Below are 24,645 nucleotides of genomic sequence, written 5' to 3'. Positions count from 1 at the left end.
AGCCACAGTCAATGGTTTTTATTGAGACAAGGCTGTGTCCCCTGGCCAGGCTCCATCCCACAGCCACAGCAGTCCTTTCACACACAGCTCATCCCACAGGGCTCTATTCATCCTCCTGGGGCCACTGTCACGTCCAAATCTGAGAGGGGAGAGAGGGGAAAAAAAGGAAACATTGACTTAGGGGGAAAGATGGCAGAGAAACCACCTGAAAGCACTTAAAATTTGTGCTCTGCACTTCCCCCCGGGCTCTGGGAGGGAAGGAGGGGGACAAGGAAGAGGGAAAAATCTGCAAGTGAAAAACACACTTGTTTTTCCTCATCAGCTGCTGGGAACCCCTCTGTGTCTGACACCCTCCCTGGGACCTTCATGAGATGATCTCCAAGGTCCCTTCCAACCCAAACCATGCTGGGGGGGTGCCCACAGAGGCCTGACTCCCCAAAAACCAAAGCCATTCCCAGCATCCACCCACCTGCCTCGTTGTATTCCACGGATTTCAGGAAGAGCCCCGAGGGCGGGGCCATGATATTGGGAGGAAAAGCCAGGGCATCTTTGACCTCCAGCAGCTCCTTCACGTGGTGAGGTGCCAACCTCCCCATGCCAACTGCAACCAGAGCCCCCACCATCCTCCTGACCTGGGAAAACAGAGGCCACGGCTCAGAAGCTGCCCTGGAGAAACTCCAGAGCAGATGAGGAACTTCTGTCCAGACCCTTGTTTTAGGTGGCACTGAAGTACCTCAAGTCACAGCCCACCCAGGCTCATCCATCAGGGTCCAAGCCAGCCCTGGCTGCCCCTTGTGTACCTTTGGCATCACATAATCCCCGCCCAGGGGGCACTTCCAGTGCTCACTTTACCTCTTCAGAAAGTTCATCACCCCTTAAGAGTCCCTGAGCTCCCCCCAGCAGCCACAGCAACCCCAAAATCTGCAAGAAAAGCTGTTCTTTCCCCTTTTAGCAGGGATGGCAGGGGCTGCCTGGGTTGGGTGACACACTCAGCCTGCCTGCAACGTGCAGTGGAACCTTCTCAGTGCCCAAAGCTGGGTGGTGGGGAAGGCAAAAGAACCAGCAAAATCACCCCATTTCCTTTAAGTCCTTCCCTGCAACTAAAGACCTGCAACACAAGGATCTCCAGCCCCACAGCAGTGCCTTGGAGCAAGGCTTTGCTCTCCTCACACATGGGAAGGGAGCTGAGCAGGGGCTGCTTTCAGCTCCAGAAACAACAGCAGCCCCCACACAGGGTCTGTGGCAGGAAGCTCACGTGCCTGGTGGGGAGCTGAGCTCACAGGTTTCAACACACAAGCAACACTTTGCAGGTGGAGGATTATGCAGGGACTTTGTTTCTCTCTCAGAAAGCCAGAAAAGAGGGAGGAGGAAAAAAAAAAATATCACCCAAATAGGACATCCCACCAGCAAACTGGTATTTCACACACCTCTGCTTGTCACAGCTTCCCTTCCCTCCCTCTACACCCAGCAATTCCAGACCTGGTGGGTTTGCAGAGATTTCACACCTCAGTGCTCACCTCCTGCACAAACAGCCCTCACACCTCAGCATCCTCCTGGCTGAGAAAATTCCTCCTGTATCCCCAGGAGGGCCAAGATTTGGAGCTGCCAGTGCCACCTGCACACCAAATGCTGCCTCTCCATCCCTGGTTCTCCATCCCTGGTTCTCCATCTCTAATTCTCCATCCCTCATTCTCCATCTCTAATGCTCCATCCCTCATTCTCCACCCCTAATTCTCCATCCCTGGTTCTCCATCCCTAATTCTCCATCCCTAATTCTCCATCCCTGGTTCTCCATCCTTAATTCTCCCTGTGTGGTGGCTGCAAACATCAGTTATTTGGACTAAACAAACACTAATTCCCTGGATGCCCTTTCAGAGCTCTCCAAACCCTTCCCTGCAGTGCTGGGATGAATCACTGCTCGGAGTTTCTGATCCACTGGCATTTACTAAAGAATAAACCAAACCCCACTAAGGTCATGTTTATCCCTGGTAAGGAGGAAGGTCCAACAAGCCAAGATATATTTATCCAGAGGCAAGTGCTGGCTCTCCTTGTGTGCTCTGATCTTGGAGTGCCCAGAGCCTGCCTGCAGGATCCTCCACATCTGTTATTTTATCCACCCTCACTAGAGGTCATTGCATGCCACGACTTCAGTTGTGATGTCTCCACACTCAGGAGTCAGCTGGAAAAAACCCCACACACTAATGGTCCACATCCTGAACAGCCACGTGTTTGGTGTCTTCCCCCTTCTGCAGGGCATTCAGGAAAAAAAAAATATATAAAAAAAATAAAGGTTTTGGGGTGGTTTTTAATAATGAAACCATCCAGATTTCAGTATTTATAGACCCCATATGAGTGAGAGCAGAGGTTCACCTCAGCCTGGTCTCCTCTTTATGATGGAGGGCAGAAGCAGATGCATTTTCTCCTTGTCACCAGAGCACCTGAGGGAGCAGATCCCTGCTGGGTATCAAGCCCTTCCCAAGCACGTTGTTGTTCTTCCCCTGCTCCCATCCAGACACCTCCTGCCACAGCTCCCAGAGCTGTTGCTTGGCACAGGATAAAAAACAAACTGGGTTTGTCAAAACAGGATAAAAAATAGCTGCTTGCTGTTCCCACAAAACACCCCCTCTCCTCCAAAAAAAAAAAACAAGCCCTCTCCTGCCTGTTCTCTACCTCCAGAGTGTGACCAAGGGCTGGGGAGGCAGAGTGAGAGCAGCTCTTCCCTAACGAGGTGATGCCTGAAGTTGGGAAGAGAGAGTCTCCCCTGAGGATCCCAGCAAACCCCCAGGGGAGTTATTTCAAAGGAATAACTGCAGTTGTGCTGCAGAGCTCAGTCAGGCCTTCCCACTGAGAGTCACTTCCCGCTCCAAAGCCAGGGACTAAAATTCCAGGCAGGCTTTGCCGGGCCCAGCGCCATCCAGCAGAGCAGGAACACATGTCTGCTGGGTTTTACCACCCCACTGCAGGGACAAGGACTGTGGAGAACAAAACCTTCCACCCTCCCACACGAGTTTGTGAGGCTGGACAATCATTTTAGGCATGAACCAAAGAGATCCTGCTTCTAATGGATCAAAGGGGACAGATCCTTGACCTCACTGCTGCCCCGGGGTCCCTGTGAGTGTCACACAGCTGGAACAGCAGCTCTGCAAGAGATGGAGCCACACAGGGGTGGAACTTTGCTAAAACAATCCATATTTATAGAGGCAGCAACACTCTGGTTCTTGGGAGACAAAGTGTTTGCTGGACACGGCCCCAAACCTACCTGTCGGTAAAGAAACGACCTGCCCCTGATCTTCACCTCCCAGAACTCCAGAGCCCTAAAGAAAGCCAAAAAAAAAAAAATAAAGAAAAAGGCATTTAAACATCACATTTCAAATGGTTCTTTCACCCACAGATGAAGTAAATGTCAAAGATGAACGTGAGGACAGCGAGGCAGCTGCACTGCCCCCAGTTTGGAAGCCCAGGCTGCTCAGACACAGAAGTTTTCTGGCATGAAACAATTCCTACCTGCTTGGCACATTCCTGGTTTTATGACCTTCCTGCTGCCTTAAGTGTAACCTTCCTGTCCTAAGTAGAACCCCTGAAATAAAAGGGAAAAGGGCAACCCCAAACCGAGGTGCACCTGAGCAGCAGCCAAGGCACTGCTGGGCTGAGGGATTCAGCCTGGATATTCCCTGGAGAAAGGGAGAAACCACCAGTCATAGCAAAAAAACCACCATTCCTTCAGAGGTGGCTTGAGGGAATCACGTGCTCCTGCTTCCAGGAATTGCAGGATGGATTCCAACCCTCAGCAGTGCCCACCGTGGCATCCACGTGCCACTGGAAAGGTCAGGAGCCAGGAGATGGGCCTGAGGGATCTGGCTGGAGCAGGAGAACAGGCAGTGGCAGACAAAGAAACACTTCCAGAGCGGGAATGGGAATATTTGGGGATGGATGGAGCAAATGTGTTCATACAAACATCATTTTTCCAGGAATTTTTATGGTAGCAACCAACATTCCCTATAGGAACTCTCCTGAGGGTAACCACTCCAACACTTCACTGGCACCTGTTAAACCTTTCACAAGCTGTTTTCTAACTATTTTTGCATTTTTCTAACTAATTTTTTGCATTTTTCTAACTTTTTTTGCATTTTTCCAAACCATTTTTGCATTTTTCTAACTCCTTTTGGACTGCATTCAGTCTGTCACAGAGACCCACAGCTTTTGTCTCCAAATCAGAAAGCTCCTGGTTGTGGTCATCACTGCCAAAGGATTCCAAGGGAGTTAAATGCCATTATGCTCCTCAAAGCCATTCCTTTTCAGCCTGAACATCCATTAAACCAATTAATATTGACACGTTATAAAAATGACTCACTGTAAAACCCCAAGTTTGGCTGCATGTGTCACCCAAACCAAAAATATTCCATCAGGAGCTGGTTTGATGCTTTGCAGAGCAGTTTTTGGGTTTGTTTTCTCTCCCTCTCGAGCTGTTTTTGGCCTCCTGTGGGATGGGTTCCTGCAGCAAGTTATGCAAAGAACGGCAATTTCCGTGTTTTACGTTAAAACTGGAGACATAAAATATGTTTTAAATCTCAGACATCAGTCCAGTGATAATAGCAGGGCTGGATTTGAGGTCCATTTGGTGATCTTGAGAGACTCTTAAAGGTTATTTTCAGGTGAGCTCAGGACTCTGCTACTTCCAGGGCTCATCCTAAAGGACAAAAATGGAATTTGAGACAGACAAATTTTGCTTTCAAGCTGAAACACAACAGTGAGAGAAGCCAGCAGGAAAGCAGTCACATTCAGATGATGAATATCCATGATCTTTCTGGGAAAAAACTTGAGTTTCTGCTCAAGAGAGAATGCATTCAGCCACTTCATTTCAATACTTGCAAGACCTGGCCCTGAGAGAACCTGATACTCAACTATCTGTTGTTTATGTAATGACTGAGGAATACTGGATTTCAGCACCATCCCCTGGGAAGGCAGGAGGAGTTGGTGGTGTGAACTGAGGGGATCTGCACAACCACAGCACTCACCCAGGTGTTGGGTGGGTTTTGCCCTAAATTTCCAGCCTTTAGGCAAAGCCAGGACGGCAGCAGGGGAGGAGGGAAAAATAAAAAAGAAGTCTAATCCCTTGGCAGAGCTGGTTTTTAGCAACCAAAATGAGTGTACAGAGCTGGTTTGTAGCAACCAAAATGAGTGTAAAGTGCTGGAAGCACCTCACAGGAACTGCTCCCTGCCAGATTCCAGCCACCAGTTCAGAACATCCAGCCTTTCATGGACAAACAACTGGACCAGTTTCCCTTGCCCTCATTCCTGCACATCTTTCTCCCTGAGGACTGCTTACCTATTAGCCTGAAGGGCTCTTCCTGGACTGATTGAGGGAGAGGCTCAGAGGGACTGATAGAAGTGTGTAATATTGTATATATAGTTGCTTTTAGCTTGTACAGTATTTATTTTGTATAGTAATAAATGTATAATAAATGTATGTACTTCCCCTTCCCTTTACAGAGGTGTCTGCCTGAAAGCTTCCCTTTGGTGTCGAGATAAAATTGTGGGAAGGGGTGGGGGAAGCCTGGAAATTGGATTTTGGATTTTTTTGTGGTGGTTTAAACCAGCACATTTTTGGGGAGGAGAGGGAAAGACACGGCCCTTTCCAGGGTGTCACTCAGCAGAGCCCCGGCACAGGATCAGTCCCCAAAACAGGGCTGGGAGCAGCTTTTCAGCTCAGAAAAGACTTTTGGTGGGTCTCTGGGCTCTCACCTGTGCTCGTAGTGGTGGGCCAGGAAGCCAGTTGAAGGCTGGATGTCCAGCTGGAAGATGGTCCTGACCGGAGACGTGAATTCTGCCTCGGAGTGGAGGGAGCGGAAGGTGCTGAAGTCGTGGGTTCCCAGCAGGAATTGTGCTGCCTCCTGCATGGCAGGGACGTTCAGGGGGCTGGAATTAAACACACACAGCCAAGGGAAAGGAGCATCAGGTGGGACCAGAATGTTAGAGGGGGTCAAAGGCCAGCGAATCCACGAAACTTGGCACAGATTTCACCTCGCGGCACCGCAGAAACATTTTGATGGAGTCTGTCTTGCAACAGCCCAAACCACAAACCAAAATGCCAAATGACCTGAGCTCTGAAGGTATTCAAAGCCCCAGCTTTGGAGGGTTGGCAGGCACAGGCTTTTACCCAAACCTTTATCCTGCTCTGCTTCTTGGAACAGTTCAAACTCAAGTAACTCCATCCGAATTGCTGGAGAGACAAGGCAGGGCAAAGAGAACCTGGTGGGTCCCTTCCAACTCGGAATATTCTGTGAAGCAAAATGCTTTGCAGTCTCTGGATCTTATAAACTGAAAAAGATGCTGCCAGGTTAAAAAAAAAATAAAATAAAATCAAGGTTTTAAGGTTTGCCAAGTTAGGAAGCAACAGGAATGGAATGAGGGAGCAAACGGGCAGGGATGAAACCAAGGTGGGGATGCAGAAGAAAAGGCCAAGGGTAAAACTCAGATCCTCAAGTGTCACTCAGATTTCTTCATCTGAAGTGTTTAGGTCTGTTCAAAATGGTCTCAAGCATGAGAATTTGGACAGATTTCCTGATGTATTTGCTGAGCAGATGCTTATTTTTATTGTATTAAGAAAAGCCTCAGCGAGTACACATGAGCCTGGCTTAGGTTTTCCAGATCTTACCAGAAGTCAAAATGTTTCTGAACAAAACAAACAAAAAACAAACAACAAAAAAATCAAGATGAGATTTTCCAGCATCATTAAATTTTTTTCACTGTGTTCAAGAAGAATAACCAAGAGCTTCTCCAGTACTGGTAGCCCAAATATCCCACCTTTTAGTAAGAACCTACTTCCATTCAGAATTTCTGATCTGCTCAGTCTTTCCTTTACGTGGTGCTGCCATTTGAGAAAATTAATTGCAGTGCCTGGACTTGGTTAAATGCTGTTTCACAAAGCACATTGTGCACACAACATCTAATTCTGCACTTTCCTATTTATTTTTCCCTTCCACAGCAGTTGGAAAGTCAGCAGTTTAATGTTAGGGCAATGTCATCTTCATTCCTCTCCTAAGGCAGCTGGAATTACATTTTTTCCCATTACCCACAACTGTTACCCCCAATAGTGCTGATGAAAAGACCACAACTGGCTACAAACCTGTTTTTTTACAATGCCTAAGAAAACTCCAGGTTTCTTGAACGTGTGTTTATCTCAGTACAACATAAACTAAAGGAACAATAACAAATCATCTTCTGGGCTTTGTTTGCTTTTTTTTCCTCACCCACTGTTTATCATGCCCTCAGATTTTGTATTTTTCTTTAAGGGCAGTGAATTTGTTTTTCTTCCCCTGCGTACACACAAGCACTGATTTGTTATGACTGGGTGGTTACTGCAAGAACACAAGTGAACACTGAGCTTGATACCCTGATTTATTATTGTAGGGTTGCTCAGAGCCACTGAGGGGTTGCTCAAACGCTCAGGGAATGAGAGAGGAGATTTAGAGAAATAGGGGAAAATAAATAATGAAAGAATTTTCGGCCTGCACGTAAAAAGTCACACCTCAAACTCTGGGAGCTGCTGGGTGAAGCATTTCTGCCACTCTGCATCACACCAGAGCCCTGCTCCTTCAGGCTGGGCAAACTGGGAAGGTCAGCTGAGGAAATGCTCATCCCTCCCACGGGCAGGGACACACAAAATCCCTTCCCCAGAGCCAGGGAGTGTCTCAGCAGTGCTGGGAGTGCTCAGGTGACAGGGACACCCAAAGGAGCTGGGGGGTTCAGGGCTCAGGGAACACAACCTGGGGCATTTCCCTGTGGAAATCCTGTCAGTACAAACAGGGAACGAGGTCTCACCCGTGGAAATTGGCCCCCAAAAGCCTTTCACAGAATCACAGAATTATTTGGGTTGGGAAAGCCCTCCCAGACTCTCGAGTCCAACAAGACCCCCACCTTGTCCCCCAGCCCAGAGCACTGAGTGCCACATCCAGCCCTTCCCTGGACACCTCCAGGGGTGGGGACTCCAAACCTCCCTGGGCAGCCCCTTCCAGTGCCTGACCACCCTTTCCATGAGGAAATTTTTCCCTGATGTCCAACCTGACCCTCCCCTGGCACAGTTTGAGGCCGTTCCCTCTCATCCCATCCCTTGTTCCCTGGCAGCAGAGCCCGACCCCTGCCAGCTCTCCCCTCCTGTCAGGGAATTGTGGAGAGCCAGAAGGTCCCCCCTGAGCCTTCTTTTCTCCAGGTTGAGCCCCCCCAGCTCCCTCAGCTGCTCCTCATGGGACTCTTCCTTTCTTCCCAGAGTGTTCTGAGGTGGGATATTCCATGGCAGGCACTCACCCTCCGGCAGGAGCCCAGCACAGATCCCGCTCAAACACAGGCACCTGGGAATGGTGGGCACAGCCCAGCAACAGCCTGTAAATGTAGGTCCTGGACAGGGCAGAGAACCGGGCATGGAAGGTGCTGGGCACTCGGTGGGCACTCAGGATGCTGCAGGGACAGAGAGGGACAGAAAGGTCAGGTATTAATTCAAGAGCTTTTGTGTGGTCGCCACGTAGATGGGAACTTAAAAATCACCCAGTTCCACCCAGGGACACCTTCCACTGTCCCAGGTTGCTCTAACCTGGCCTTGGACACTTCCAGGGATGGGGCAGCCACAGCTTCTCTGGGCAACCTGTGCCAGGGCCTCCCCACCCTCACAGGGAAGGATTTCTTCCTAATATCTAATCTACACCTACTGTCTGTGACCTCCTCTGAACCCACTCCCCCTTGTCCTGTCGCTGCAGTCCTGGTGAAATCTCATTTTCCTGACAGCCAGTGACCAGGGACTTGCACCTGAAGGCTGCCACAGGCATCTCTTAACTAAAAGAAGGCAGAAGAGCCTTTTGGCATCAGACACACTGACTTTGGGTCATCCCTCAACACGTTTTGGGGACGCTCACACCATCACAAGAGGCTGAGACTGATCTGTTGAGAAATGGCAGCCAACAGACAGAGTGTGATTTGTGTTTGCAGAGTGGAACCAACCACCTCCCCCAGCCCACCAAACTGCCCCTCACCTCTGGCTGAGGGCACACACGAGCTCCTGGCAGCACCTCCAGGTGAGGAGCACACCTTACAGCACCTCACCCTCCTGCTCCTGCAGACCTGGGAGCCCAAACTGAGCGGGAACGACCCCCCAAAAACAGCAACAGCAACAACAGACACCTCTGTGCTCACTCCCAAGGGCAGCTCAGAGCAGATGGAGACAGCTGTAAGTAGGTCACCCCCCTGCCACCTCCCCCTCCAAGACACAGCAATGAAAGTAAAGGTGAATCCCCCCGTCCCCGAGGTGGAGTCTGACTGAAAGCAGCAGAATGACCCCTCTCACTTCACAGGAACATCTCCAAAGGCCCTTTTCTGCACTTGTCTCCTCATCTCCCACTGGCTCCAGGCAGCTGACTCAAGAAGGAGCTTTCCAGGCAGTTGAACTTCCCTTCCATAAGGGAAGTTTTTTTTCCTTCCATAAGGGAGGTTTTTTTTCTTCCATAAGGGAGGTTTTTTTTGTTCCCTAAGCAGCAGGGAGGAATTGTGTTTCCCCAGGCCAATGCCACCACACACAGGCAGGAGGGAGGGCACAGGGGCTGCCAGAGAAAAACTCCCTTCTCCCCTGGCAAGGGAGAAAACAGAGCTTCCCTGTGTCTCTGCACCTCCCCCAAAGAGTTATCCCAGCAGCTTTTGCTGGATTTGACTCTCCCCCATCCCAGAGCAGTGGCTCCTTCCCATTCTGCAGGGAGCAAAGAGTCCCTGGGACACATCAGCACCTCCCTGCAGGTGTTCCTTTGCAAGATGCCTCTCCTTAGAGGGTAGTTTTTTTCTCCTCCTGTTTGCCCTTCTGCCTTTGGAATTTGGCAGAGGGAGGAGAAGGGACACAGACAGGGTCAAAAAAAAAATAGGATACCATTTGGGAGCACGTAACAGTCAAATCTATTTATTTACTTTAAAAAGGTTGGTGCTTGGGGGATTTTTGCCAGCTCAAGTGCCTCTGGCTCACAGCCCTTCACTGCAAAGGCTCAGACCACAGAAGAAGAAATTAAAGCTGAGCCACAGGCCTCCACAAAGATTTGCAATAACAAGCCCAGGAGATTCCTTCACTGCTGTAAACCATCAGGAGAAATGCAAACTACATCCTCCAGGCCTGCAGTGGAGCCTGAACCCAGGACCTCCAGCCTCTTCTAAACACAATAATAAAATTATTACACTTATTTTCCTCTGCCTACATGCCTCCACAAGCATATCATCTATCCTGAGCTTCTCTTGTTAACACTTTGGTGATTTTTATTAAATAACCATCCTTTTAGGGTGATTCTTTCAGAGCAACCTATTTATGCTCACATAATTCTTCAAGTCAGGCATCCTTTCCTGCCTCTCCAACCAGATGCAATTGCTGCCAGAGATTCCTTCCAGCTAGGAATATTCCAGCAGCTACAATTTCAGGCCCTGTTCAGATCCCATTTTTTTTGAAACAATGGTAAATAAAAACTCATGGCATTCTTCACCTTTCCAACAGAGCCTGAATTTCAGAGGAGGTCAAAGGGAAAAAAAAAAAAAGCCCAAAGACGTGTAACTGGAAATGACAATGTATTAGACAAAGAAGTCCCCCAGAAGCACATCCTGCTCTCCCCACTGACAGCAGAACCCCAAAGCCAATTTGCAGGAGGTGGGAGGAATCTGTCTTGTCACTCAGACAACTTTCACTGTGTGCTTACAAAACCAAACCAGAAACAGGAGGTGCGAGTCTACTCCTGGCATTTAAGAGACAGCAAAGTCCTCCTAAAATTACCCCATCTCTGAAACACACTCTGATCTTCGAGGACAAGACCCTTTCCCATATGTTTTTGCAAGCTTAAAAGGCAGATCAGTCCACAGAGGAGACCCAGCACCCCACAAAGGAGGTTATTGTGGCTGATGGAACAGTCAGCCCGCTTGGAATCTCGTTTCCCTTCCAAGCTCCACCACCAACAATGTGTTCTCACAAAGATCCCTCTCTCCATCACCCCCTGCTTGCAGACCACATGAAAGTTTGGAAGTTCTCTCTTGGGCAGGAGGAGAGAATTCTTCTTGGCAGAGCAGGATTTGCAGAGGGAGGGGGTGGGTGCTGAGCACACGTGGGCTCATGCCCAGCACCGGCTCCTTAATGGGAAGCAGAAGAACCATTTTGGAAAGGTTGAGCCCCAGGGAGAAGGAAAAAACTTCCTGATTAACTCAGACTGGCTGAGCAGGGCTGGGGTGTATTTATCAGAAGGCATCACCTCCTGAAAGCTGTCAGATCTCAGGGTGAGACAAAGAACTTCTGTGAGATCCCACTGCTCCTTCCTTTTGGAGATGGTCTCTGGTTTAAACCTTCTTCAGCAGCAATCCTGGTTGCTCTTAGGACAAGCCTAACTATAACTATGGGTCTGTGTGACTTCCAGCAGGGTCACAACAGCACTTTTAGCTCTCTAGGACAACTTACTCCATTAAATCTCAACATCTCTCGCAGTTACAGCCCCAAATTCAGGGAAGAGAGCAAATTCAGCCCCAAATTCAGGGAAGAGAGCAAATTCAGCCCCAAATTCAGGGAAGAGAGCAAATTCAGCCCCAAATTCAGAGAAGAGAGCAAATTCAGCCCCAAATTCAGGGAAGAGAGCAAATTCAGCCCCAAATTCAGGGAAGAGAGCAAATTCAGCCCCAAATTCAGGGAAGAGAGACTGAGATTCAGTGGCTGGGGATGCTCAGAACAGACTGATCATTACAGACAGACTCCCTGGCTGTAAAATCAGAGAGTTTTGCTCCCAAATTGCTCTAGTCTTTTAAGGAAGGAAACCAAAACCATGACCTACTTCACGTTCCCTGTTACTGCTAAAACATCCAGAAAGGTTTTGACTTACAGGGAGCACCGAGTCTGACCTAGTTTTCAGTCTGAGCAAAAATTAACAACCCAAAACCCCTGCACAAGTCAAATTCTATTTCACAATATTATTTTTAATTCTGGAAAGAGACCATCTCCAGCCCCACCCCGGAGCAGCTGCTTGAGGCTCTTTGCACATATGTCAGGGAAGGTGAAAGCTGTCAAGGGACAGGAACTCCCAGTCAGCTTGAGAGAGAGAGATTTGCCTCGTGGCCTCTCACTGAGGAGGGAACTGAGCTGCTCCTTTCAGAGGAACTGGATTTGTAAGTGCAGAGCTGTCAGTCCTTTATGACCATGCTAATATTCCACCTCAGGTTTTTGGGGTGCAGGACCTGACTTGTTCCTGGGTGGCTGTCCCTGGGCTGTGGGGTAAGAGCAGTGGAAACAGGATTGGCTTTTCCTTCAGGTGCCCCCTGTGAAACCTTTGCCTTAACACTCCACCAAACCTGCAAACTGCCAAAACACATTTTTGCAAATAAGGTACAGGGGGAGGGAAAAATTCCCTGATGGGTTTCTGGGGGCTGACAATCATGGGTTTCTAGCCTGAGCCACACTCTGTATGGAGCTCAAGCAGCATAAGAGCCATCTAACTCCTCATCTAACCCCGACCCTTAGGCTGAGCTCACCTGCTCAGACACAGCACAGGAGGGTTTCATGGAGGGGCAGCAACACCTGAGCTAACATGGACAGTCAGGATCAAAGGGAAAAGGCAGGGTGGCCTTATGCTGTTCCTAAAACTGTCTGGGGACTGCCAGAGGAACTGCAAACACCAGGGGAAATGGTCAGATAAAGCACCACAACAAACAGCCACTAACAGGAACTATGTGTCTGTAGATATGAGGCGCTCACAGCGCCTTCCTGCCCTCTTTCCTGAGCTCAGATTCCATGGATTTCACTTCCTCTTCCCCTTCACCCTCTGATGGCTCCCCTGGTGCTCGTTCTGAGGTGAAAGAATGCAGCTGGCTGAGACAGCTGCTGCAGCTCCTGCTCCAGCTGAGATCCCAAAGAGGGAAGGTCCCCCACTGTATTCCAACAATGCAAAGCATCACTGACACACAGCTCCAGAAATGCTGCAGGAGACACTGGGAAACCCAGTCCTGAGGCCAGGAGAGCTACAGGCACCAAACTCCTCTTTGGTACAGACCTACAGAAGGTGCACAAGTGGGAACCCAGTCACAACAGACCTTCCCACGGCAGCAAGTGCCAAGCCAACAGTGTCACACACACACACACCCCCATGACCATCAGCACAGGCTGGAATTTGTTCCCTGGAGTCACTGTGCCCTCTGGACATGCCACAGCAGAGTCCCTCCACCTTGCATCACACAGCACGTGGGCTTGGGAACAGCCACTGGACCAAAAGGTCCACTGCAGCCCCTCCCTGAGTCTGGAGAAGCTGTGCCAGGGGCTGCTGAACTTCACAGCACTTGCACCCATGAAAGAACCTCCTGGGAAAAGGGTAAAGCCATCACCCACCTCCCTCAGAGCCCAACCCATCTGAGCAACCTGCCCATTCAGAGCTGGATTTGTGGCCCTGGAGAACCAGAATCCTCCCTTGCAAAACCAAGAATGATGTCAGGCCCCAAATCCCAGGCTTTGCTCTGTCAGCATTTGGGGCAGCACAAAGGAGAGATTAGGAAATAAAGCAGCCTGGGTGGAGCAGGCAGGGGGAGTGGAGCTTTCCCAGTTCTCACAACAATCCCCTCCCTGGGGTGGGCAGGGGGTGCTTTCATGTCCCAAGCCCTTGGTCTGCCATGGGGACTTTGCTCCCATAATCTTCCTTTATGTCCATGTCACCAGACATCAGGAGGGTGACAGTCCCATGAAATGGAGAACCTGAGGCCTTGGAGTAATCACCAACTGGCACCCCGTGCCCAAATTCTTTTGCTCACCTCAACACCTCCTATAAACTACCCCCCTTCAACACCTCCTATAAACTACTCCCCTTCTTGCACAACACTGAAGTGCTCTGACCCTCTCCACCTGTGCCCTGAAGAGTTTTTACTTATGCAAATAAGACAAAGTAACACAGGACAGAACAGAGCAGAGCAAAGCAGCTGCTGGCAAATGATATCTTGATTCTATGACACGGCACACATTTGGCTTTTAGGCTAAAAATCAAAATGTTTCATTCAGTTTGCACTTTAAGCACGAAAAGTTAAAAGTTCTTCATGTCTGGGGAAGAACCAGAAGTGACACCTGACAGAGAACACGCAACAACTTGGGGAGAAAACCAAAGAACGTGAAATTCAATCCACCTTTTGAAACCTTCACAAGGTGTGAAGTAATTAATGTTGTAATTGATGCCCATTCCTAACAGAAAACGTTGATTCCATGATTATTTCCTAAGTCTCACGCAGAGTAAACTCACTCTGAAATTCTGCAAGAAATAATAACTGAAAGCTGTCACGCTTCGTGTTCTGATGGTTTCTGTTAATTATATATTATTATAGATCTAAAAATAATTGTAATTAACATAACTAATAACATGAGGGGTTTTTTAATTAACTACTTTAATTGCAATTGTAGTAAAAATACATGTGCAAGAGGGTGATTGAGGGTGATTTACCAGCCCAGGAGAAGGGAAAATCCCCCCCGTGTGTGAAGGTGGGGGATCATCGCTGCATTTCCTCCCTTCCCCAAGAAAGGCAAAATAAGAGATTTTGGACTTGGCAGCGACTCACCGGATGGGCTCGGGCCTGAGGTGCTTGTTGAGGCTGGAGAGGAGCTGTTCCTCACTGAAAGGGGGCTTCCCTGGGCCCCTCTGGATGTCCAGGTGGGCGGCGTTGCAGAGCGCGTGGACCCCCGTGTCCGTCCGGCTGGAGACGCGGAACTTGATGGGAGCGCTGGCCTTGAGGCTCTCTGCTGCCTTCTGAAAGCCAACAGGAGGGGGGGTCAGCAACACTGGGCTCCCCTGGGGAAAAAAAAACCCATCCTCCTCTCTGCTCAGCACGTTGTTATTGCCGAGGCAGAGAAGGAAGTTACCTTCTCTGGAGTCTGGAGTTACCGCGGGCAAAGGAGGTGATGGAGAGGGGGACTCATCCCAGCACCAGTGGCTTTTCACTTTGTGCCCTGAAATCACCTCAAACAGAACACCCAAAATGCCACACGAGCTTCCCTTCATGCAGAAAATAAAAGTAAAACCACTCATCTCCCTGTCCTTTGCCTCGTGTCGTTGGGTGAGTGAGAAATGAGGCACAGGATTAACCATTCAAACCAACCATCCTTGAAAAGCCAGGCCCTTAAAGGGATGGAAACCAGCCAAGACACCAGCCAAGGTGTCTGAAGGAGCTCAGGCTGCAGCCTTTGCTTGCACTGCAGGCCAGGATGGTGTAAAATGCTGGGGTTGGTGCTGCAGGCAGAAGTTCTTTTCCAGCCACAATGGGAAGAACACACTTCCGTGAGCTGTGGAGAACACAGGAGCCAGAGCAGGGGCAGCACAGCACTGAGGGAATGCATTTATTGGTCCCACTGAGAAATATCTTTATATACAGAGCTAAGAATCAACAACACAGCTCTCAAAAGCCACCAGCAGTGAGGAGCTGACACTGAGCTGTCCCAGCAGCTACAACCAACCACAGCACAAACAGGATGGGTTTTATGTATATTTTTCCCTAAATATTCCTCAAGAGTAGTTTTCTTCAGGAGCCAAGAGCTGCCTTAATATTCAGGTGATGCCTCACTCGCCCCAAGACCTCTGGCCCAGCAGGGCTAAAGCAGAAAACAACAAACTTAATTACAGCATCAGCGACTTCAAGCTTCTTAGAGCCCCAAACCCCCTAAAATCACACTGCAGCTGAGATGCCCTTTAAAAATTAGTCAGCAAAATGCACTGCAAAAAGATCCTCGAGGTCCTGCCTATGGATTTTGGCAGGGATTTGCTGGAGGATCCACCTGTGGCTCTGATTGTTGTTTCCCTTTCCCAGCTGTTCCTCTCCATGCAGCTGGTTTTTATCCCCTTTTTTATTCTGCCTTTCCCTTCTGCCCACTGACTGGAAAAACAACTGGGGGAATTAACTAAAGGTTCCTGCTGGGAAAGCAAATAAACCCCTGCTAAATGAGTCACTAATAAGGTGTCTTTTAATCAAGATTCACACTCAAACAAGAGCGAGAAGAAGAGATGAGGGCAGGCCTTGAGACAGAAAATCCAGTGAAAATCGTTACAGGCAATAAGTGAAACATTTTTGAAAGACTGAAAACCCACAAAAGAAGGCAGAAAACCCAGAAGGATGACTAGAAATTTCCTTCCCTTTCCCATCCCCACTCCTGAGCAGCGAAGCCAGCGGTGGTCTTTATTAGATTTTAATTTGGTACAAGAGCCAGTAAAAGTTTTGAACTGCTGACTCACAAACACCTTCCAGACTCCAATTTGAGCAGTTCAGGATTCTGGGCTCTCAGAAATGTACAGTTAAAAGGCAGAGGAAGGCAGGAAAAAAAAATGTCCCCAAGCTGCAGGGGGAGGCCTGGGAAACAGAACAAAACTGATTTTCCCCTTCCTAATCCTTCTATTTGGAGTTCACATGTGGCTACAATTAACAATGAAAAATCTTTATTTATCACCCTTAAGCAGAGAGAAGCAGACAGAAATTAAACAGTTTTCTGGAGCAGACCTTGGCTTGTGCCTCAGCAATTTGTCTTAAAGCAGGAGCTGATTTTAAGAGCAAAGTTTCTGAGATGTTTGGCTGTCACAGGCTCCTCCCTTCCTCCACCCTCTTCTCCCCCTCCTTTCTCATCAGACAAAAACCAGCCAGTGGAAACAAGAGTTGAAAGAGAGAGAACAGGAGAGAACATGGAAAACATCCTCTTTTCTTTTTTTTTTTTTTTTTTTTTTGCTACAGGCTTGCAGAAGTTTGGATGCAGCAGTGCTTTGGATCCCACACTGCATCCCATTCCAGGCTGGATAATGAGAACACTGGATGCCTCCTCCTCTGCCAGGAGCTGAGCACTGCTGGAAATCAGGCTGGAGAGGGAGAAGGGATTGCAGACCCTGAGCCAGAGCTGGTTCTTTGCCCTGCCCAGGTCAGCCCCCAAACCCACAGAGGGGCAGCACTGAAGGACACCTTCAACCAGAGGGATTTTCACAGCTGGCCCTGTCCAGCACCACGTCCCTGAGCATCCCAGGAGGGCTGTGACCACCATCACAGCTTGTGAGGCTGAAATCTTTGTGTGTGGATCCCTCCCCCAGCCCAGCAGGCACACAGCTGATCATATCCCATCAACTGCTGCCTCCAGTTTCAATTTTAACATTTCATTTAATTAGGAAGGGATGCAATCTCCTTAAAGAGAGAATTCCTGAACTGCTGAACTCCTTTGCAGGCAGCTAAGAAGTGACCCTTCACCTATGCAAATGTCTCCTACCTGTGCCATCCAAAGTCCTTGGATCCCATAGGCAGCTGAAGGTTTCCTGCCCTGCTTCCTGTGGAATTTGATCTGTTATTATCCCCCACACTGCATTTCAAAAAAGGGGCATTATTTACATGGAGTAATTGCTTGGATAAGGACCAGTTTTTCCTGCCCTTTCAGTACAAACAGGCCCCTAAAAGAAGCAGGTCTTTCGTGTCAGGAACCCAAAAGGCTTCAGTGCTGTTAATCCAGATCCCCCTCCTGTCTGACATCCTCTGGGGATTCCTGGGGGGGGACTGAAGCAGGAGTTAAGCACCCAGCTCAAAGGAAATAAAGAAAGCAGAGGAATGAAGGGGCTGGGTTGTCCTCCCCGTGCTCAGGGTTCACAGGTCTCTGCTCCCTTCTTTAAGCCACAGAACATGCAAATATTCTCTTTAGCAGGTGCCACAAACACCAAAACCTTGGCTTGGTGCCTGCTGGAGGCCTTTCCCTGAGCCACATCTCACCCATTTGCATTTAACCTTCACTCCCAGAGTCTTTCCAGACAACCACATTCCTGGAGCATCCCAGGGTGCAAGTTTATCCCCCTGCTGTGCCAGTGATGCAGGGGAAAGTATTACTTGCACTTAGCAGGGCTGTCCTGCTAACAGCTTTCATTCATTAAGCACTTCCATATTTTGAATTATGCTGAAATTTCCACTGCTGTGTGCCAGAGTGATTGGGATCCACCTTCCAAATTGCTGCTGTTACTCCCAGCTCAGTTCTCTTCTCACTCTGCACAAGAGAGGCAAGAGGAAGAGCAGGCCCACTAAATGTACACCCTCTATGGTGGGGAAGCAAAAGTTCATCCCCTTCTCTCCCTGAAGCCTAAATTAAAAAAGAAAAATCCTGGAGATACTCAATCATCCACCTCTGCAGGCATCAGGAATGTCTTGGAAAAATAAGTGCCTGTTTCTCTCTCTCTCCCAGCAGCTGGATTGCTCCTGGTTTCATCCTGTGCAGTGGCCTCAGCAGCACAGACACACAGGGGGGGCTGCACTGCCTTTGCCAGGATTTATAAATGACAATGTTCTAATAAATAATAAACGTGCAAGCTTCTGGTTGCAAGTCATCCCAGCCTCCCTGACTCTCCCTGGGTGCTCTGTCAACTGAAACCAATTAAAAATCTCACCTGTTTGGAGTGGGATAGATAAAAGTTGAAGGGAAAGCTGAAAATGTGGATTCTGCTGGGAAAAAAAAAAAAAAAAAAAGGTTTCCAAAGCAATCTCCTACGTCACTGAAATGATTATCAAAACAGAGGTTGAAGATGACAGTTCTCTTGGTCTGTTTTCCTTTCTTTGTTTAATTTTTTTTTCAGGGGGTTGGGAAGAGGGGAGGGCAGGAGGTTGTAGCAAAGCTGCCTTGCATAGTAAGGAGCTGGTGTATGTTCCTTCTCCCCTCTCCTCCTCCCTTCTCCTTTCATGAGGAATAATATCCTGGCCTTGGCACAAGGCTGCTGGCCAAAAAAAGAGCTTTGTGGGGGGAAGATTAGCTTTGGGCAGCATCCACCAGCACAGTGGGAAGGAGCACACTCAGGAGAGATGGTACCAACCAGACACCAGAGGGAAGGTGAATCTGTGGATGCCACAAACAGCCACTGACCCTGGCAAAAGGTGCTACATTTAAAACAGGGATATATATATATAATATATATATATTATAACAAGGGTCCTCCCTTTATAACAGGGCTATTTGTGAGAGCTGAGACTAGAACATGAACTCCTGCATCCTAAAAGCTTCCACAAAGAACTGGAGGGAGCCAAGTCACAGGGCTAAAACATCCTCCCCTGGGGAAACAAGCTCTGGGATTTGTTTTGGACCCATCACCAGCAAGTTGGGCTTCCAAGGGCTTCGAGATAAATATGTAGTCTCCAGGAAAGAAATAAAGTGTTTTCTTGCAAAGCTCACCCCCCCCCCAAAGAGATATTAAAAGCTCCATCAAATATCTACATCTGTCCCAGAGCTAAAACAAGTCTCCACTTCCTCGTGCCAGTCCCAGGGCTCTGTTACAGAGCAGGACTGAGGACTGCAAAAGCTTCTGTGTCCTGTATGATCCAGCATTTTACAGACACAGACCTTCTGCTCAGCCCCAGCCCAGCAATTTTACCCCAGCACACACTCACACACCAACCACCCTTTCAACCAGGCAGCTGTGGAAACACAAGGTGTGCAGCTCACGGGTTGTTTCTGCTTGCCTGTGACTGCAAACAAATGCCTGAACATCTCTAGGATACAATAAAATTAATTAAACCTCCTTACAGGTTTAATTCTGCCCTTCCCTTCAGCTGCCTTCCTGGCTTTGGATGGAAAGCAGTGAAGTTCAAGGCTGCACAGAAAAGGAGGAAGGAAGAGAAATTCCTACAGGCTCCAGAAGTTTTCTATTAGAGTTGCTTTGAGACTTCCCATGTGGTTCCAATAGACACAGCCCTGCTCAGCAGTGCCCAGCATCAATACCACCACATGAAAGCAAAGCACATAGCCCAGAACTGGCCTGCAAAGTGCTGATACTGTGAAAAGACAACACCAAATAAGCTCATGTTTTCCTTTTTTTCCCCTTCTTCTTTTCTCCCCTAATAGCCCACCCTGCCCATCTGCCTGTTCAAACAGAGTTACTGGGATAATGCAAAACAACTGCTGGGCTCAGCCAGAGTCCTGGGGCTGAGGCACTGGATGGCTCAGAGGATGAGATAAATGAGATGGAAAGTCCTCTGGGCTCTTCTTTCAAGACCTGCACGATATTTATCCACTTTCTCTGCAAAGGTCTCAGGTAAGAAGGCACAGAAATACACCCTGAGAACTCTTCTTCAAACCATAATTCCTCACACTTTCCCCCTGCAGGCTGGGGAGGGAGGGCACACAGGAACTCCCACCCTCAGTGGTGTGGAAATGGTCACAGAGAGAGGCTGGGGGGGACAGCAGGTCCTTCTGGACCAGCCCTTCAACAACTCTGCTCTTCACAACACCAGGCTTGTAGCCAAGGCAGAGCACAGACTGGCCCAAACCAGCTTGGTGGGCACCCCACCTGCACACTGCTGCACTTGGGACCAAAAATGAGGTGCAAAAGGCTTGGCTGTTAACACACAGGTCTGATCTGACCCCCAGCAATCAGCCTGAACCTCCTCAACAACCCCTTTATCTTCTAAAAATGCACACACTTCGTTTTGAACTGCACGATGCTTCCAAGACAAATAATGCAGCTTCCTTTTGATTCCTGCCCTGCCCCAGAACATGGGATTCACCAGCAGCTTGTAATTAAATTACAACTGGATTACAATGCTCAGGTGTGCTGAGCTTTTACCCTATTTTGACCCATTTTCTACTACATTTTGCACGCTCACTCGGGTCCTGAAAGCCATTCTTGTATTCTGGGGGATCCCTGGGAGCAGCACAGGGAACAACCACGACAACAGGATCAGAACTTCTTTCCCCTGGCATATCAGAACTCCAAAAGAATGGGAACAGTAAGGAACAATGGACATCCTGCTGTGCTTTGTTCTGAAAACATCCATCAGAGGCATCCTCTCCCAGGAGGACACTGCATGGAGTTTCCAAAGCCATAAAGGATTTTGCCATGAACTAGAACTGGAATTGGGGCAGTTTTAAGAGCAAGGGGAGGCAAAGCCACGAGTCCTAAGGAAGCCCCACATGCTTAGGTACCTTCAGCACCTGAGCAGGGCCTCTCACAATCACAGTTCTGCACTCAGAGGCCTCCATTTCAAGGCTCATCAAAGGGTTCACATCTTTTTCAGGATCAGAATCTCCACAGTGACAACATTTCTAAAGCACTTGGGCTGTTTGGAACTTTACAGTGTTTAGCACTGTAGTTTTATTGAGTTTTATTGTAGTTTTATTGAGTGTCAGCCTCAAAATAACAGTTACCCCTGATAAAATCTGGAGCTGAGCAATGTGACCCCAGGAGCTTCATTCTAATGAAGCAACACGATTAGCAAGGACCTACCTCCAAATAATTCTGGACTCCAATCAGTGCCTGATCCCTCCTAGTCTCCATAACCCCACTGCAGAGCAAAACAAAGACAACAGTTATTGATCTGTGTCAACACTCAAGGACTTGACACAGAGTCCACCAACACACCCAGAAGCCCACGGGGGACTGTTTGCCTTTGGACCACCTGGATCTTCCCACAAAACTCATGAACGGGCAGGAAAACTGATGCAGGGGTTACATGCAAGGAATGAGCCTGGAATTAAAATCACCCTTCAATTATTACCCTCTGAACTCTCCCTTCAGAGGGAGGCTGGCTGGGAGACAGGGCAGACAAATGACACCGGTTTGCAGATAAAACTATTTCAGGGCCAGGAGTTGGTTGCCAACTGCAGGTGCTTTTCTGTGAGGGCCATAAAGGGATTAAAAGACCACGAAGGCAGTTTGTGAGGAGCTTCCCTCTCTGCTGCAGAAATCACTGCCATTCACACTGAAGAGATGGGAGAGACATCCCAAGGCTAAACCCACCCTACCTGGAACTCCTCAGAGCAATTTAGTGCCCACAGGGACCCAGACCACACACTGGGAACAAGCTGTGGAGTTTGGCACAGGGTGTTGTTGTTCTGTACCATCCCCACGAAGACAGGAACAGTTCCACGAGCTGGGGCTGCACAAGTTCTCCCCCACACTTTGAGATGTGAACAGGCACAGCTCTACATGTGAGGTGTTTAAGGCCTGGGGAAATGCCAGCTCAGCCTGCAGGGCTCACAGCCCACACATCACTTCACCTGCACCTCTGGGCAGCACAGGTACCTGAACGCTGAGAACTGGCCACAGTCAGGCACCACTGCAGGAAACACAGCAACTTGCCCTTCCCTCCCCAGCCTGAGATAAGTTTCCCTTCTTCTCTTTCCTTTGACCTTTTCTCTTTGTTAATTTTATGCCTTTCCTGCCTGAACCACCCCCTCCCTCGCACTTCTGTGCACAGCAGGAAGCAGAGTCCAGCTCCCTTCGTGCTCCCACCTGCTCAGCAAGGGATCATCTCTCCCCTGAACACTGTTCCCATCCACCCCTCCCCAAACACTGTTCCCATCCATCCCTCCCCAAACACTGTTCCCATTCATCCCTCCCCAAACTCTGCTCTCACCCATCTCTCCCCTGAACACTGTTCTCACCCATTCCTCCCCAAATACTGTTCCCATCCATCCCTCCCCAAACTCTGCTCTCACCCATCCCTCCCCAAACACTGTTCCCATCCATCCCTCCCCTGAACACCGCCCTCCCCAAACTGTGCCCTCCCCAGACTCTGCTCTCCCCCATCCCTTCCCAAACTCCTCCCCAAACTCCGCCCTCCCCATCCCAGACCTGAACGCTATTCTCACCCATCAACCCCCCAAACCCTGCTCTCCCCAAACCCTGCTCTCCCCAAACCCTGCTCTCCCCAAACCCTGCTCTCCCTAAACTCCGCTCTCCCCAAACCCTGCTCTCCCTAAACTCCGCTCTCCCCAAATTCTGCCCTCCCCAAACTCCGCTCTCCCCAAACTCCGCTCTCCCCAAACTCCGCTCTCCCATCCCTGCCCAGCTCTCCCGGTGCCGCCCCGGTCTCTGCCGCTCTCCCCGCGGGGGCACCTGGGCACGTACCTGTACCTGGTGCCAAAGTACTGAAAGAACACCAGGTACCGGGCCGGGGCACAGCCCATCTCTGCCGGGGGGCACCCCGGGACCCACCCGGGACCCACCCCGGCACCGACCGGCCGGGCAGCACCGCCCCTTCCCCCGCTCGGCACCGCCGCTTCCGCCGCCGGGGGGGCCGCGGGGACCGGGAGGGGAAGGATGGGACGGGAACGGGATGATGGGGGAGCGGGAACGGGATGATGGGGGACGGGAACGGGATGTATGGGCGACCGGGAATGGGAGGAATGGGCAACCGGGATGGGAGGATGGGAACGGGGATGGGAGGGGAACGGGGATGGGAGGATGGGACGGGAACGGGATGATGGGGGACGGGAACGGGATGATGGGGAACGGGAACGGGATGATGGGGACCGGGATGGGAGGATGGGAACCGGGATGGGAGGATGGGAACGGGGATGGGAGGATGGGACGGGAACGGGATGATGGGGGACGGGAACGGGATGATGGGGACCGGGATGGGAGGATGGGAACCGGGATGGGAGGATGGGACGGGAACGGGATGATGGGGGACGGGAACGGGATGATGGGGACCGGGATGGCAGGATGGGGACCGGGATGGGAGAATGGGACTGGAACGGGATGATGGGGACCGGGATGGGCGGGAGGGAACGGGATGGGGTCATGGGGAGCAGGATGGGATGATGGGGAGCGGCTGGGAGGGGGAGCCGAGATGGGCGGGAGGGACCGGATGGGAATGGATGGGGACCGTGGGCATGGGATGGGGATGGGGAGCGGGATGGGGTCATGGGACAGGGATGGGAGGAATAGGAGAGCGAGATGGGATGATGTGAGCGGCGATGGGGTCATGGGGACCGGGATGGGCTCGGGGGGACCGGGATGGGGTCATGGGGACCGGCATGGGTGGGGGGTGAACGGGATGGGCTCATGGGGACCGGGATGAGGTCATGGGGAACGGGGTGGGATGATGGAGACCGGGATGGAGGGGGAAAGGGGGGAGAGGGACTGGGGATAGGCCAGTGTGGAGCAGGGGTGGAATGACGGGGACCAGGGGTGGAATGACAGGGAGCAGGGGTGGAATGATGGGGACCAGGGATGGAATGACAGGGAGCAGGGGTGGAATGATGGGGAGCAGGGATGGGCTGGTAGAGGGACCAGGGATCTGCTGATGGGGGCCGGGGATGTGCTGGTGGGAACACCTCACCCTCACAGGGTTCTCCTTCTACCTGGAGAAACCCAAGTGGCTGAAGGTGACCTGGGTGGTGAGCACGGGGAGCAAACCCCTCTGGAACCCTGGGATTCACCTCGGCTGCTCCTCAGCTCCTCAGCTGCAACTTAGTTGGACCAGAGAAAATAATAATTGTATTGATTTGACCTGTGAAACCCCATGGAGGCCACAGGAGGTCACCTTGCCCCTTCTCCTGGCCTGGGAAGGGTTCTGCAGGGCTCATTGCCTTCCCTGCCTTCCTCAGACCTGATAACTGTGGTTATTATCTAGAACTGATCAGCTGATAACCGTGTTAAACTATGTGACCCAGCTTTGGTTGCCTCAGCGTTTGCCATTGGAAACCACCAGAGCTTGACTCACTGTTTGTTTTTTGTCAATTCCTAACGGGATTTGATCCCTGGGGCCATTCCCAGCTCAGCATGGGGGCATCACTTACCTGTCAGTCCCCCTCTGAGGCAGAGGAGAATGGCAAAAAGTTAAAACGTTAAAGCAGGAATGTAACTCTCACACAAAAAAAGTGGTTTATGGGGATGTGTCTCTGTGTCC

General features: G+C 50.1%; 1 protein-coding gene across 3 annotated transcripts; it reads right to left on the bottom strand.

Moving 5' to 3' along the window:
• Positions 1–3: 3 nt before the first annotated feature.
• Positions 4–22,975, bottom strand: PUSL1 (pseudouridine synthase like 1). Of its 3 annotated transcripts, none has more exons than XM_018079538.1 (8): positions 22,860–22,975; positions 21,234–21,291; positions 14,578–14,765; positions 8,305–8,454; positions 5,743–5,916; positions 3,260–3,314; positions 470–632; positions 4–139 (listed from the first exon to the last, which is right to left on the bottom strand). In XM_018079538.1, the coding sequence occupies exons 1-8, from the start codon at positions 22,916–22,918 to the stop codon at positions 108–110; spliced, it is 879 nt and encodes a 292-aa protein (XP_017935027.1). In that variant the 5' UTR covers positions 22,919–22,975; the 3' UTR covers positions 4–107. The 3 variants fall into 3 exon arrangements, with proteins under 3 accessions (XP_017935027.1, XP_017935029.1, XP_017935030.1); XM_018079540.1 differs by having other exon boundaries at positions 22,866–22,886; XM_018079541.1 differs by lacking the exon at positions 22,860–22,975 and adding an exon at positions 21,752–21,773.
• Positions 22,976–24,645: the final 1,670 nt, after the last annotated feature.

This window comes from Manacus vitellinus, unplaced genomic scaffold (assembly GCF_001715985.3).
Source record: "Manacus vitellinus isolate BGI_N305 unplaced genomic scaffold, ASM171598v3 scaffold_46_pilon, whole genome shotgun sequence".
Classification (NCBI taxonomy): Eukaryota; Metazoa; Chordata; class Aves; order Passeriformes; family Pipridae; genus Manacus; species Manacus vitellinus.
The sequence above is the reverse complement of the archived record's forward strand: the minus strand, read 5'-3'. Positions and strand labels throughout refer to the sequence as shown.

What these genes read in the sequence shown, in the direction of transcription:
- PUSL1 (XM_018079538.1), bottom strand. Translation starts at nt 22,918, where the DNA reads ATGGGCTGTGCCCCGGCCCGGTACCTGGTGTTCTTTCAGTACTTTGGC. An exon ending in TGCTGGGCTCCTGCCGGAGG is followed by an intron (nt 5,917 to 8,304) that starts GTGAGTGCCTGC and finishes GTTTAATTCCAG; the next exon opens with CCCCCTGAACGTCCCTGCCA. An exon ending in GGTCGTTTCTTTACCGACAG is followed by an intron (nt 633 to 3,259) that starts GTAGGTTTGGGG and finishes CTGTTTTCCCAG; the next exon opens with GTCAGGAGGATGGTGGGGGC.